This window comes from Sebastes fasciatus, chromosome 21 (assembly GCF_043250625.1).
Source record: "Sebastes fasciatus isolate fSebFas1 chromosome 21, fSebFas1.pri, whole genome shotgun sequence".
NCBI classification, from domain to species: domain Eukaryota; kingdom Metazoa; phylum Chordata; class Actinopteri; order Perciformes; family Sebastidae; genus Sebastes; species Sebastes fasciatus.
The window spans coordinates 12,003,849-12,020,514 of NC_133815.1; the positions used below are offsets into that span (position 1 = coordinate 12,003,849).

At 40.3% G+C, this 16,666-nt stretch overlaps 1 protein-coding gene across 4 annotated transcripts in view; it reads right to left on the reverse strand.

The window, feature by feature from the left end:
• arfgef1 (ADP-ribosylation factor guanine nucleotide-exchange factor 1 (brefeldin A-inhibited)) overlaps positions 1 to 14,740 on the reverse strand; it is a 56,714-nt gene extending 41,974 nt beyond the window's left edge. For 3 of the 4 annotated variants that reach the window (XM_074622474.1, XM_074622473.1, XM_074622471.1), the window contains exon 1: positions 14,362 to 14,740. In XM_074622474.1, coding sequence (XP_074478575.1) covers positions 14,362 to 14,485 — 124 coding nt within the window. In that variant the 5' untranslated portion in view covers positions 14,486 to 14,740. The remainder of the gene's footprint in view (positions 1 to 14,361) is intronic. The other variant, XM_074622475.1, reaches the window with a different exon arrangement.
• Positions 14,741 to 16,666: the final 1,926 nt, after the last annotated feature.

The window sequence follows — 16,666 nt, forward strand, 5'->3', positions numbered from 1 at the left end:
TATAGATCAGCCTTATTAAAGCAAACATAATCGCCTCGGTCCCTCAGCACAACAAAGTCTGATATACGACACCGACACGACAATGTGAAAAATACATGAGATGATGGCGACATCGGGACAAAAGCTTCAGCACCTCGACACAAAGTCAGCTCACGCAAAACAACCAAATGCCACCTCCGTCAGCAACAATGTTGGAAAACAATTTGCATGGTTCACGTTGTGATCAGCACTGTGGGGCCGTATGACAGCGACGGAAATCCTACGGGAAGGATAGCTGTTATTTTAAGAAAGAGAAAGGCACAACAACCTCACAGCTTCAGGTGACGGTGTCGGACTGAGATGCCAGAATAAACACAGCCCGATCTCGCTGAACTTGACAGTGAGCAGACACGGGTTTTCTGCAGTGCTTTTATATAATACATGTTTCAAAGGGGCTTATCAGTGATCCCTTCAATCACACTTACACTGAGCTACAGCAGCAAGCTGATCATGGCTTAGATATCAAGTGCACAATGGTGTAGTCAGCCTCTTAGGATGCAAATGTGCAGCTGTAGTAAATAAGGCTGATGAATCAGCAAGGGAAGTATTTGGGGAACCCCGCTGAGCCAAAGGTTGGAAGCAGGATTGTAGCGGGGTTACCTCTTCAAATCCCGTTACAATCTGGAGGAACATCTGAGCCGTCCTCATGCAGCGACTACTACCAAAATCCCTGGAGCGCCGCAGTTTACACCCTATTGCTCCAAATGTGTTTATTTATGTATCTGGATGAAAGTGTTGCTAAAAGATGTGCATGCATATTCATTAAACCGCCACTGAATAAATAAACACTATAGCGAGACTAAAGCTATATCGTGTTAACTAGCGGGCGAAGCTACAACACATGATGATGCATTTCAGCAAAAACACAACATCCATTAACACATGCAAGCAGAAAAGCAGTCTGCTTTCACAGTGGATCACATCAAAGTCCGACTGCTTCTCGAGGCAGCATGACACAACAACCTGCTCCCCTTCAAGAGCTGCTCGAGTCTTCTTCCTGGGCGCCATCCTGCCTTAGTGGCGTGACAAAGCATTCCTAAGCCCAGCAGCGGCAACCACGGAGATGACCGCTCGCCAGGAACATTAACACAGGAATCACAGGTCCAATCGCCTGTGTGCTTGTGTGCAACAAGAGACATTTTTCAGATTTGCTGATTTATTTGCCAAATCATAATATAATATAATACAGACAATTAAAAGTTCCCTGTGGAGTTTTTTAACCCCTTGTAGCGCTATGGTGTTTTTTTGTGGACACAAATGCACGTGTGATGTGATATAGTCCTGCCAATAGTTTCACACTATTCCACTGATCAACAGGTAGTGGTAACATGCCAAGACACGCAGCAATGCGCCAACAAAAGCAGGGAAGAAGAAGACTGCTAGCAAGTAAACATACTGTTCGTCCCAATACCCATACTACCATACTATTTAGTATGCCAGAAAAATATACAGTATGTCCCAATACATAGTATGTCAAATGCAGTATGCCAAAAATACAGGGATGTCCTTCTACATCAGGCCGCATTTTGTAGTATGCAAGCCAGCATGCTTTTCTGGCTATTCTGACCCACAATCCTCTGCAAAGCGGATTAATGAGCAAGAAGTTCAAGGTGCAATGTTTTGACGAAGTAGTACGTCCCAGTTGTACGCATACTGCATGCAACAGTACCAACTTTGTAAGGGCAGCTGCAGTATGTTCTAAAGTATAAAGAAAAAGTATGCTATTTGGAACGTAGCCATGGCTGGAAGCAATGAACGATTTGAAGTACTAAAAAAAAAAAACAGCTTGGCAAATGTTTTATGAGGAATGAAATGCTTTCAACACATTTGTTAGACACAATGCGTTTTGGTGAGCAACACTTAATGTAAACATAACTTTTGCTTGTTTACAAGAAAACCCCGCAGGGCACCTTTAATTTAGTTTTTATGCAAAGTTGTGATTTTGCTCACACTGAGCACCAAGTTTCTTAAAGACAAATGCTTCATCCATCCTTTTTCTTTTATAACACAGGTCAATAATACAGCTGCACACTGCCCCCGTAGCCTAAAGTAAGGCTGCATTATATATGTAAACCAATCAAATGTTGTTATTCTTGATAGCTTGATTGCCATAAGAAAATGTAGCCTGCATCACAGCTTTCCTACAGTGTTTTATAAAGAGTCTTAGAGGTTTTTTTTGTACAATACCCGCAGAGAGTGAAGTGTCAGTTCGAATCTGTTGTGAAAGACGGTTTGGACGGGATTTGCATTTTTCGTCCCGAGCATAAACAAACACAGAAGTCCAAATGCAGTTTTTCAACCAGCAGCAGCTCATCCGAGGTGCAGTACATCTGCAGAATGATGTGTAAATAGAGGCAAAGCGGCCATTATTTCAACCCAAGGGGGCTTTGCTGCTCGCTGACGCATGCTGTCAATGTGGAGACTTTATTCAAAATACCCGGCTGCTGTCTGTTTGTTCGCGCTGCCCTGCAGTTCTATTGCAAAGCTGTGTGTGTCAGGAATACGTTATTGGGTTTTTAAAAGTGGACAAAAAGAAATGGCGCACCTGGACTGCAATGGATTACAATAATTAAATATTGCAGGTACTTTAAAATGCCTTAATTAACCTTTATAACTTTTCAATTAAAAGGTTGGAGGAGATATACTGGACTCTCTCCTAGGCTCATGTGAGTGGTATCCTCAGTTAGAGTAAACTTCAATGGTGTGTGAGGCAGGTAAAGTGATGCAATGACAGGCTTGGGAGGCTGCACACACCTGGGCAAGTATTCTTGCTGACTAAAGCTGTTGGATTAACACTAATTCAATAAGTAGACATTCTGCCAGCAACATGTTCACACACAGAATCACAATCAAACATGCACAGATACAGTACGCACACACACACACGCACACACACACACCAAAAATCTCATGAGAGCTCTAACATTTCATCAATTAAGACACAGCAGAGCCTGCTCCTCTGGCGGGAGGGACAGAGATAAACAGACAGCTCTCTGGAGACGCTCTGCAGTACGTCACGAGACCAGCAGCAAGAAAACAGCCTCGCCGGGAGGGGACGGCGGCGGCGAGGAGAGAAAAGGGGAGAAAGCGAGAGAAAGCAGGGACAAGGATGAGGGCTGGCTTCCAAAACAAATCCGCTATGTAAACCTGTCTCTCGCCGGCTCCATGGTTTGTGTCCATGTGTTGTTTGAGTGTTTGTGCTCGTATTACAAGGCTACTAGAGGGGAACAGTATTCTAGGTCTCATTTTAACACCATAGTGAGATATGTTTTGGTTATTTCTGTGTGTGGCCTTTTCTATTAAAAGCCTCTACCACAGAAGGAATAGAAGAAATAAAGAAAGAGAAGTAGAAAGGATTTCAATGCATCCTAATAGACGTCGACCGATAGTGGATTTTTAAAGGCTGATATAATAACGATAATATGGAGCAGGAAAAACATATTAATCTGCCGAAACCTACTTTACATCTGCAGCAGCCTAGTCGGCTACTTTTACATACACCCTTTTTAATAAATCCGTTTTTTTGTCTCTCTGAATTTAATAATTCGTCAGAGAATATCCTGAATGGTGATTTGGTGGATTACATCGCTGGACATTTTTTATTTATCTGCAATGGCTGATGCACTGCTCTGTGGCTTACAGTAGGAGCGATTGTGCGATTTCATTTCATGAATGGATGGTTACGTGGCTGGATTATTTGAAAGAGAGAACGCCAAATTGGTAAGTAAGTTAGAGTCACAGTGGATAATTTATTTCCCTCCCTGTCTGCCTGTCTGGTATCTGGGACAAAGAGCTGATCAGGTTGCGTTAAAAATTCGAGAGTTAACTTTTTTTCTCCACCTCTACAGTACCTTGACTTTGTGTATGGAGCCTCCATGTACAGCGGTGATGTATGTCCCCGCGTGACTAGTGCCGGCTGTGCAGCCATCGGCCACTATCAGAGCCGCAGAATCGGCCAAATAGATTAATCGCTCTACCTCTAAATCACTCCCTGCCCTTTGGGTGGATAAAAAAATCTGCAATAGGATAACACAGACTCCTTCCTAATGGGCTTCCAACAATCTTTACACACACACAGACACAGAGGAGAGGTTAGAGGTCACTCCCTGACTCAGTCTCCATCACATGAGCGAGGAGCTGGAGACTGAGAAAGGGCATCCCGCCTCCTGCGATACCATTTCCATTTCAAAGAGCTTAGAGCCCATCTGCATCTGGCATGGATCCCATGGTTGGCTCTAACCACTCCGTATGCAGCCGTCAGCTAAAATTCAATCCGGTGCCCGATTGCTTTCACCTCAGTAAAACACGGTGGTCACGGTGACTATGCGTCTCCAGATATATGGACCACTGACAAGCAGGTAAAGAGAAAGATTGTGTGAGTGTGGCTGGATACGAGAAACAAGCTGAGGAGGCAAGAAAAGGACCCCGAGGACTCAGATGGACATAAACTGGCTTTACGATGGTGCACGATGTAAAAAGTACAGTTTTATCTCCATTCAGTGACCCCACTATCCAGGCCGTGAACATTATTACATCTCTGGTGTATTTATTAATCAAGCAACAGCATTTTGAGAACAGTTTGTAATAAGACAATGTCCATAGGCATAATAATAATAACAAAGACTACACTGTAGCTTTACGCCGCTAAGATTAGCTAATCTGCGGATGGATCTACGCGTAGGTGTACACCTACACCTCCTACCGAACATAGATAAACACGGGGCAGCTGCGACCACCGCGGAGAGCCTGAGAAAAATCAGGCCCCTGACATTTCTATTGTGCAGGCTGAAAGAAAAGGTTGCGCAGCAGTAATTACATTTGGAGGGGAAGAAGGAAACACTGTCAGAGGTTGTCTGGGCTACCTAATCGTGTGTGTGTGTGTGTGCGCACGCATGTATGTGTGAGTTACGTCCAACCCCCTCATTTGCACTTGCATAAGCCTGTGTCTAATCACTGGTCTCACTCCCATGGCTGAATCAAGGCTTTCCCATTTTTAGCCAAATAGTCACAAAACTCAGCCTCCACACGGCCTTGATTACTCAACTGTTTGGCTTTGTTGTTGGAATGAATTCATCCTTAATAACTGCGCTGCTGATACATGATTTGGCACTTTTCTGCTTCAACGCCGTCCTCTGAAACGGGGTTATTATTATTGTGCAGGACTGTGCTGCACAAGCTGGAGATAATGGCCAGTCAATGGAAGATAAATAAGTGTACTGAGAACTGCATTTTCCTCAGCTCATTCAGCCAAAGTGCCCTTTCTCATCCAACCTGCCCTCTCCTAGGTCCCAGCATGCTCAGCGGCAAGCTATGATGGAGTAAAAACTTCACAAAGGTGCCCTATGTGAGACGAACCATTGCAGTTATTGTACCGCAAAGTAACCATCAGGTCGACGCTACAAAATCCCACTGGCCCGGAAAAACAACAAAAAATCTTTTATTACCTCTGTGACCATCACCCTGAACAAATTTAAATAGGCTCTGTACCCTGACCGGTAACCCTAACCCCTACTCCTATTTTACCTGTGCATGTGTGTGTGTTTTTTTAATGTGTTTTAAATGTGCACTTTGTTTGATGTTGATCCTTGTCAAAAGGGAATTTCTGTTGCTTTGTGACAGACAAAAGTTTATCTATACCATATTCTAAAATTTGTTTGGACATATTTGTGGAAACACCTTATAAGTTTCAAGCTGTTAACTGATGTCTGTAGATTCCCTATTTCCACAAGCCCACATCAGCATTGGTTATGTGCTGTTTAGCGATTTAAACCTGCCCCTTCAAACATTCACCAGTTCGGAGAACCCATCATGCTGTTAAATTTATATTAACGCTCGGGAAGTGGAAGCTGGTTAGCGGTGCTTTCTAACATCTACGTCTACTGGATGTTACTTTTCGTTCATGATATTTTAAGACCAGCTGAGTCATCAGCAGCATGCTTGTCATCAATGTGAAAGAAAACAACCAAACTCAGTGCAACAGGTAGTCAGCGCCCAGGTTAGTTAGCTTTTTAGGGTTTTTAGTTAGTCTTAGGTGTTTTGTAGGTTGTAAATGTTACATAAAACATAATTTTTTTCCAATCTAGACAACGTGTAAGTATTTAAAATATATGTTTACTATCTGCTTAGTGTCTGGGCCCCTATTTTCAAGCTTCAGATAGCTTATCAGGGTGTCTTGTGGTTGTACCTGTATCGTAACTGTGTTGTGAATAAACTGAAACTGAACTGAACTGTCAGTCAAAACCAATAACTCACACCAACTGGAGAGGACCATTTTAACCAAGTAAGTAGAAAACAAGTCAAAAACAAAACACCAAGGATAAATACACTGATTTAGTAGCAAACAATGTGTCTTAATTCAGTTCAAATGTAAGATCCTAATTTCTTCTGTGTAACCTCCTTCCTCACACCTTGTTTTGAACTGCCTCTTCGTCCCTCAGTAGAGGTGATGTATTATTTGCTTGGTACCGACTTTTCGTTGGGTGAATACAGATTATAGATCAAGACAAGATAGATACTACAGATAAATACAAACACCACAAGAAGAAACAGGAACAGAGAGGAAGAGAGGAATGGGAGGGTTTCTTTTCATTCGTCTCATCTGTTTGCGGTATAATTAATTTATCACCTGTCCCGGGACTGACGGAGGCATCAGTGGGGAGAAATAATGCATTATGTATGGAGGTATCAGTGTTAGAAAATAAATAAGAAAAAACACACTTTTCCTTCTAAATTCTAAACCGTCTCGTCCGTATAGATGAAAGGATTATTTATGCTTTCAGAGGGAGCGCTGGCCCTGCCATGTTGACTACTCCGCTGCTCATTATCTGAATACCAGTCAACATTTGGGGTTACAAGCAGCTTAAGTGTCTGCACTTAGTCCGGAGGGGAGATACGAGACAGAAACCAGGCACGGGGCCGCCTCACCCTTTCTCATGTCTCCCTTTCATTCAGGGTGATGTAGCAGTAGGTCGTCTCATTGTGGAACAAATGATCGCTGCCACAGACTTTTTAACACTAGAGGTGTAAGAAAATATCGATACGAGTTTCCCGATATTATTTTGTGTAATACTGTATCGATTCTCTAAAACACTGTATTCATTTTTAATTAACATCTTAAAAATCCGACTGCTATTCCATGTTTCGGAGGTTGCAGCGGGCTCAGTTTTAAAGCTAGAGTGCAGTTAACGCTTCAAAGTTAGGCTACATTTTGGCGAGGAAAACTGGCATGGTGATTTTCACAGTCAATTAAATTGAAAAAAAACGCAATATATCGCTTTGCTTACAGTATCGCAATATATCGCAGTATAATGAATCGTTACCCCTGAATCATGATATGTATCGTACCGCCAGATTCTTGCCAATACACAGCCCTATTTAACACATACAGCACATTCAAAATCCAGTCAAGAGTACTTGTCCTATGGGCTTTTATCACTACTTTCTCAAAATTGATTAATCAATGTAATGATAAATAAGGCAAATAATCATTAGAGACAGCCCTACGACAGAGTTTAGCCTGTCTAGTCTGGTCTCCGATTGTTTGCAGCTCCACTGTGCAAGAAGATTATGGATGTCTTTTGCGCTTTTAAGAAGAAAACTGAATTGCACATGCATCTGATTCCAGTCAAAGTCAAACAGTGGAACATTTAGTGCCATTTACAGCACTCTGACAAACGTAGTAAAATGTAGTTAACGGCTGCCATCTCTTCCCTCATTTACACTTCCTCATCTCCAGCAATGCCTGCCGGCTTCGTCAGCGAGTTACCTGGTGTGCCTTCGCTGCATGGAAATCAGAATGAATCTGCCTGATTTCAACAAATGTCTGTCAGGAATATGAAGGATGCTGGTAAAAAGCTTGTCAGGTACACAAATCAGATAAGCTTTTATTATTCAGTAAGAGTGCAAAACATCCGCGGCTCGCCCTGACAGCAGCCCTCAGCTCCTGCCCTTCATATTTTGGGAAGGCTGTACGGGTAAAACCTTAATTAACAATCGGGATCATTTATAGCCCCGGTGCTTATCGTGGGTGAGCATGTGGTGACTATGGTGCAGCTTATCATGGAGGAGCATGTGTTCGCCATCTTTAATGATCAGAGGTACGTTTGTCCCATTAGCTTCCCTGCCAGGCAAAGAAAAGGTGGTCCGTGCAGGCAGTGGCCTTGATTGTGGTGCAAAACAGCAGCGTGCAAACTCCTGTTGATTTTTGTCTGTTTACAGTTTTATTCAAAGCTTCTTTTGACCTTGAATGTGAAAATGTTTTGCCACAAAAGCAGTGGCATTAGTTGAACCTGTCAAACAACGTGGTTTGGTCTAAATTAAATCTTCCAGTGAAGAAGCAAACATGCCATGTATGAGCAGGAAACATTTCTTAATCATGAATGATTATTTAATAATTATTGACCATAATGTGGCAGAGAATCAATTAAGGAAATTGCCTAAAGTCTGATCTCTATTTCATAGCTTTCTTTACGAAAACAGCTGATTCACAGGTATCTTTGAGACGTCTCTGAACATGAAAAACACCAACAGAAGGAAAACTATTGTTCAAATCTTCTGAATTAAAGTGATGACACAAACTGACATAATATATAAATGTATAAACTGAATTTAACCAAATGTTTGGGAGCTCTAGTATCATGATAGATATGATAACAAAACACCCAACAACAACATCACCAACTTTTAAGAGCATTTTAAAGGGATGATGTTGATGAAATTAGAGGAGGAGATGAATAAATTAAAGGAAACAAACACTACCATTATAGCGTGCCAAGAGTCAGTGGACCGTGTCAATATAGCTACTAGCTCCTGGTTTATTGTAATTTTCTTTTCTCACATCCACCCCATGTTGCAAAACATTCAGATTTAATGAATGTCAAACCCTTCAGACCAGCAGGAACAAACCACAGGCACTCAGACTGTCAATATCTCAGAGCAAGCAAGCTGACAGGCCAATTGACAACGATAACGTTTGCTCACACAACACAACTTTCTGGCATAAAATCCGCTCTCACACATTCACCCATATAAAACCAAAGGCAGGCTTTTCCAGCAAACAAGCAGACTGTAACTTGTACCTGCCCAGTGTGAAACAGCTAAATGAAAGAAGGAAATGGAGCATTTAGAAAGCCACGAGAGCCTGATGTTTTTCTCAAGAGTTGGTGGACCAAAGCGGGAACAAAACACCGCTGAATAATGGATTTCATCAGGTGGAAAAGAAGAATCCAATCCTGCTCTGTGTCTGCTTGATGCAGTAGTAGGTTAACATTTTAGCCATGATAATTAACAGCTATCATCCCCATATTAATAAGGTGCATGCTACAATGTAATGACCACTACATTTAAGCTACATCTATTAGGGATACACGATATATATTGAGCCCGATAAAGTATCTTCCAATAAAAGGCAACTTATATTATTATGTATTATTCCGATAACGAAATTATAGCCGATAAATTAGCGGCTGATAATACGAAGCCAAAATGCTTTCTTTGATTTAACAAGGCTATCTACAATAGGTGGCACACCTTTAAAGTTGTTTTTTGCGGGGAAGAAGAACAACAACAAGTGCAGCACGCTAGAGAGCCAAGCATGTCGTCGCCGGTATGGATGTTTTTCAGTTTCAGAAGAAGAAAACACGATTGCAATTTGCCACACAAGCTCTTTATTGTACTTTGCTAGCAAAAAAATAAATGAACATTTGAAGAGTCAGAAGTGTTCTTTGTTTTTGTTGTGTTAACAATAGTGATGCCAGTTAGATTTGGTCAAATCTATTACATCATCCATCTTCGCTCACTACATTTTAGCCTTTCTTACCCTCAGGTGTGCATGAACTACAGGTTATGAACTACTTTTTAAAATGAAAGAAAAGTGAAATTATTGGTTATCTTATCGGTATCGGCCATGAGAAGCAGGTATTTATTGGTTATGGGTATCGGCTAAAATAAATCCATATTGTGCATCCTTAGCGTCTATGTATTGAGTAAATAATCTTGTGATCTGTGACACCCATCTATCCAGCCATCATCTGTAACCGCTTATCCTGTTCAGGGTCGTGGGGGGGCTGGAGAGAATCCCAGCTGACATTGGGTGAAGGCCTTGGTACACCCTGGACAGGTCGCCAGACTATCACAGGGCTGACAGATAGAGATAGACGACCATTCACGCTCACACTCACACCTTTTAGAGCCAATTTAGAGTCAACAGTTAACCTAACCTGCACGTCTTTGGACTGTGGGAGGAAACCGGAGAACCCGGAGAAAACCCACGCTAACACGGGGAGAACATGCAAACTCCACACAGCACCACCGTGCAAGCCTGTGATCAGTGACAAGAAAAACAAAAAAAAAACAAAGACCTATTGAGTATACAACACAGCTTCAGACATAGTGGAGTTCCCTTTTCTGGTGGCTGCCTCCAGAACCTGAACAAAATATGCATCTGCAGGTAACAAAAACTGAATCAAAAATGCATCTGCAACAGGTTTCCAGGTTGCAGCTGACCCTCAGATCAGACACCCTAAGGGGAGAGATAATGAGCAATGTGCTCAGCAGGACTCGACTCCTTGAGTAGTCTGGATACAAGTTCTCACTCCTCGTAGCTTGTACAGAGTCCCCTGATGTAGCTTGTTACAGTCACAGTAGGACTGTTTTGCAGTGAAGCCACGTGAACTTCTCAAGTCAGAGAGGACAGGTTGGGTTTAAAAACAATGAAACCAGCATCATGTGAAGCTAGCAATGCATGACGACAATGAGCCAAATCCTCTATGTTCGCTTCTGACAGGTGATAGGCAGATACAGACAGAGGGCCTTTGATATTTTGAGTTACCCTCCGTCTGTTTCTTACTATCAGACAGCTCCTCTCAAAGAAGCCGACGGTGCGATCCAAAGATAATAGGACCCTACACCGCTACAGTTTAGAGCGTGTGAGAAATTGAGAGGGTATTCTTTTTAAGAAACTGCTGGAGTGACATTTTGATAATCCAAGAGAAAGGTCAGCTTTGGGGAGCGAGCAGGGTGGACTGTCGCCACAGCCTTTTTACCTCATTCCTGTGCATTAAAACCCTGCAGTGATGAACAGTCTACATCTATAAGGCAAGTATGATCAAACAGGGATTGAAAAGCTAAATAGAAAATACCACCATGTGTGGAAAAATTCCAACAATAACTTGCTTTGCACTGTGAATAACAGGAGAACTTTCAGTGACAGCAAAGAAGAGAGGCACTCTCTCTGAGATGTCTCAGCCCCAAAAGCTGGAGGGGATTATGTAAGTCACTCAGTATACTGGGTCACCCAGTCGTTTTTGATACTACTGTACCACTGCTACTCTTATTACAGACTCCCATTTTGTATATTTGTAGTGGATGGCTGAGCCTCTCTGTGAAGTTAAAATCAGTTAATTATGACAAGATTTTATACTATTTTATTTTTTTTGCACTGTGCTGTCACACAGTGAATATTTAGGGTTTTACCTGTTCACGGTTAAATTTTCTGACCTGAGGAGACCCACAACCACTGACTGCGTGACTAATGCTGCTTTTTAAAGGGACAGTACACACTTCAATAGAATTCAGTGTTATTGTGAAGTGAATATTTATCAGCAGCATAGAGACAGACTGTAGTGGTGATGTCATCTGGAGGGAAAATATGGAGCTGCTCCATAAACAGTGAACAACTGCTCGGCTATATGACAGTCAGCAGCCGTGATGGTTTTTATTGGTTTATGTTAGGACCGAGCGATATGGCCAAAATCTTCTGTCACGATATACTGTAGGTCATTTCTAAGGCTGTCAAAGTTAACACGATAATAACGCGTTAATGCAAATTCGCTTTAACGGCATTCATTTCTTTAACGCATTAACGCAACTTCCGATTGTTAGGTTGTAGCGGCCTCAGTTTGGGGCAAGTCATAGTCAAGTCAGCACACTGACACACTGACAGCTGTTGTTGCCTGTCCACTCCCATGTTGATAAGAGTATTAAATACTTGACAAATCACCCTTTAAGGTGCATTTTGAACAGATAAATAAGGTGTGATTAATTTGTGATTACTCACGATTATCTATGGACAATGATGCGATTAATCGCGATTAAATATTTGAATCAATTGACGATTGATATCATATCCCGATAACGATATATATCACGATACAGCATGTTTTCTCGTAGTTCAATAAATAAATAGTCTATATGAGTTAATAACCACAGAGTAAAGCCTATTTTTGTATACTCCTGTGTGAAATAAATACTCGACAAATGTAGTATTTCTTAATTTAATTAAGAAATTTAGTGCAAAATTAACATTTTCATTTCAGTTTCAAGTGAAATTAAAAAGAAAGTTCCATATATACACATTTGTTAATGGCATTGATCTGTGTGGTAATGTAAAGTGTGATGTAAAATCAAAACCGCAATCTTAAAATTATATTCCCTCCCCCACGATACGATTCCATTGAAAGACGATGGTTTATGGTTGTTATCTGACTGGTGGGCCTACATTTCAATAAAAGCCACATAGGGTGACTAATTCACTCACAATGGACAAAGAGTAACACCTGATGACATCATCTGTTCAAGTCCTTACGCTCTGATTCCCAGATAAAGAGACAATACTGACTCTCCACTGATCACTGGGGGAATTTATGGTGTATTTTCTCTTTAAACCCATGCTAGAGAGAGCCTCAGTCTTTCCTCTGGCTCTCAGCACAGTGTTTCTGTCTGTTGCTCTACACACAATCAAGTGGGGGAAGGAATATATAATTTGTGTGTAGGTGGGTTGGTTTTACAAAACATCAGAGCAAGCCTAGACAAACACGATCAGTGTATTTAAGCCTCCAAGGGCATTTCAAAACCCTTAAAGAGCTGAATCAGTTGGTAAAGGCAGCAACTGGTCAGGACAGGTTGGCTGCTACACAACGTGTACTCATTGTTTCTCTAGTAGTGTCATATTACTGCCTTTGCAGAACAAAACCCAGCTTGTTCCAACTCAGAACAGATAAAAAAAAGTCTGGCATGTGAAAATAACATTGGTTATGGTAGCTATTATTTATTATTATATATTATATATTATATTATATAATATATATATATATTATATATTATATATATGGTATATTATATATATATAATATATATAATATGTATATATATATTATATAATATATATATTATATTATTTCTTATTATATATACATATTTATTATTAATAGTCACACCAAGGACGTGTTTTGGAAAGTACACCTGCTAACAAATAGTTTCATAAAGCTATTGCACATAGTTTAATTAAAACCGGACGTTACGTTATGTTGACTTCAAAATAAAAGCGCCGTCACCGTGACAACAGCTGGCGTGGATACGCCAAAAGTTTGTTATTTCACATTAATTATTTCTTAAATATAATTTTCACTTTGTCATTATTATCATTTATCAGTCTTTTGATCAGCATCACGTGTATTTAAAAAAAAAAATAATTTTATTTTTAGCTCAAACCGGAAATGGTGTCTTATTATTAACCATTAGCTTGACGTTGTTGTAGCATAGCGGTGCTACTGACAGTTGACACCTCCTGTCTTCACTATCCCGACTTTACATGTAGTTTAACAACATAATAATGAAGAAGAGAGCTCAGGGTATTAAACAATTAAACTGTTTAATGTTTAAAATGTGTAATAAAAGGACAAATATGCGCTCCCTGATCTCAACTGCCAGTAACGGCCAGAAACGGCCAGCAACTGTCAGCAACGGTTAACAGCCAGAAACGGCTAGCAACGGCCAGTAACTGCTAGTAACGGCTAGCAACGGACAGTAACTGCTAGTAACGGCTAGCAACGGCTAGTAGCGGCCAGCAACGGCTAACGTCTCCTCCTGTGTGTACCAGGAAGAAGACACAAACATCCCACAGTTATGGTGGCTAAAAAACATGAAATTAATCGGTTTTAGACACATATAGTTAACACTTTATGGATGTTTAATATGTAGGTGTTGTTCAGCTTGATATTGAGTGAGGATACAGGCGTTAACAACTTTGTTTTTGTGTCTAAATCTCGGCCTATTTCTCTCACATCGCTGCTATAGTTTCGCAGCATCGGTCCACCACCCTCCTCCTCCTCCTGCTGCTGCTGCTGCACCATTTCCTTGTTTTACACGGACTCATTTCCATGGAGAACCCCCCTTGCCTTTTGCCACGTCTGTTAAAAATACGCAGACAATATAGCAGCTTAATGCATGTACATGTGTTGCCAAAACACTGCGACATCGACAGGATAATAAGAAGTGAAAGGGTGTGACAGACATCAATGAGCTTAAAAACAAAACACAACTTACCAAGTGCCACCTCGCAGGCTTTGCGCAGTTGTGAGTGGTGAGCCTTTTTCACCTCCTTGTCGGCCAGGATCTTCTCCAAAGCTCGTGTTAGGAACATATTTTTCGTCTTTTTGCCCTCAAACATGTCGCAACCGGGAATATTTTTGGGGCGAGGTGTTGTTGCCTGGTCCCAAGAGAGAGAAAGAGAGAGAGAGGAGAGGAGGGTGCAGCCAGCCTCGAGTATAGAGATGTAGTCCTTTAGTAGATGTCAGTCTGCAGAGCCCCCTAACAGACAAACATAAATAAACACAGAAGGTGTGAGGTAAAATCCCTCAGATTGCCATTAAACGACCTGCCTCCTCCTGCGCCATGTTGGAGAGAGGAAACGACGTCACGTACGGCCGCAGTGAGGCAGCAGGCAGCAGGAGAGAGAGAGAGAGAGAGAGAGAGAGAGAGAGAGAGAGAGGGATGTCATGAGTGTAGTCTTACAGCTAAGCTTTAGTGCATAAGCCTTATATAGGCTTATTAAAGTCAGTCACATGTTAAATAACTGTGCATTAATATATGCAATCTATGAATTAATACAAGCAGCTTCAGTGTGTGCAGGATTTCTCTTTTTTTGCAAAATAAAACAACTTTTCCACTTACAATATTTGCACATTATATAGTGTGCATGTGTTAAAATAACTGGCATTAATATATGCATGCTATGAATTAAACCAAGCAGCTTCAGTGTGTGCAGGATTTCTCTTTTTTTGCACAATAAAACATGTCAACTTTTACATACTTACAATATTTGCACATTATATAGTGTGCATGTGTTAGATGTAATTGCATATAAATTATTATTATACATTATATATATTATAATATATATTTTTACTAATTATATTTTATATTATTATTATTATTATTATTAATAATAATAATAATTATATAAATAAGCCTATACTTAATTTAGTTGTTGTGTGAATATGTGGTATGAACAGGAAAATTGAGCATCCAATTTGTGTTTTTTTTTTACAGCTAAATTACAGGTATACTATAAAAAATAAATAAAAACTTTGACATTTAGAAGAAAATAAGCCTTTTTGTGATGATCATAACTGAATATAAGCACGTTTCACTCCAGCATTTAGAAAAAATTATGTAAATAGGGCTGCAGCTAAAGATTATTTTCAACCTTCAACGTGTGCAGGATTTCTCTTTTTTGCACAATAAAATATGTCAACTTTCCCACTTACATATTTACAATATTTGCACATTATATAAAATAGGGACATGTTTCACTCCATCATTTAGAAATATTAGCCCTCTGATGTAAATAGAGCTGCAACTAAAGATTATTTTTATTGTCAATTAATCTGTTGATTATTTTCTCGATTTATTGATTAGTTGTTTGGTCTATAAAATGTCAGAAAATGGTCAAAAGTGTCAATCAGTATTTCACAAAGCCCAAGATGACGTCCTCAAATGTCTTGTTTTCTCCACAACTCAAAGATATTCGGTTTACTGTCATAGAGGAGTAAAGAAACCAGAAAATATTCACATTTAAGAAGCTGGAATCAGAGAATTTTGACTTTTTTCCCTTAAAGAATTACTCAAACCGATTAATCGATTATCCAAATGGTTGAAGATTAATTAAATAGTTGACAGCTAATTGATTAATCGATTAATCTTTGCAGCTCTAGACGTAAACACATCTTAAACATCTCGTTCTCTTCCTCACCCATATTTATTAAAATGTTTTCTCCACTTGAGAGCCTGGAATTGGATTTTTTAATTTCACCCCAACCCATGGATGTAGTCATATTTGTTCCTCTTCATAAACAAAGGCAGAATCTTAAAACATGAATAACTCAATTATTGTCTATGGTCCTTATGTTGCATTTATATATATACCTCTTTGCTCAATCCTCCTATCACTTTGCTTAATGCTTCACCTCATCTAGCTATGACTGTTCGTGTCTACATGTTTAGTATTTGCTACACTGCCTTTTACGGCCTTGAGCAGCATTTAGCAAAGTCCGACAGCGAATGCATCCAAGAAATCTGGCAATTTGACAACACAGATTTGGCAGTTGTGGGCGGTAGAGTTCATTTTCACTTTGGGACGCCTTGCGTGTCAGTTCCACCATTTCTGAATCCATAAATAAGAGCAGAGGCTGAATATGAAGAGTGGAAGAGAAAAAGAGGAGGATGTTTGAAAAGAGAGAACGCTTGATTTAAAAGTGTTGTGCTTAACTGAGCTATCAAAGGTCAGTGAGTTTATTATATTGAAATTCATGCAACTAAAATAATGAATATTATCAACCATCCTTACCAA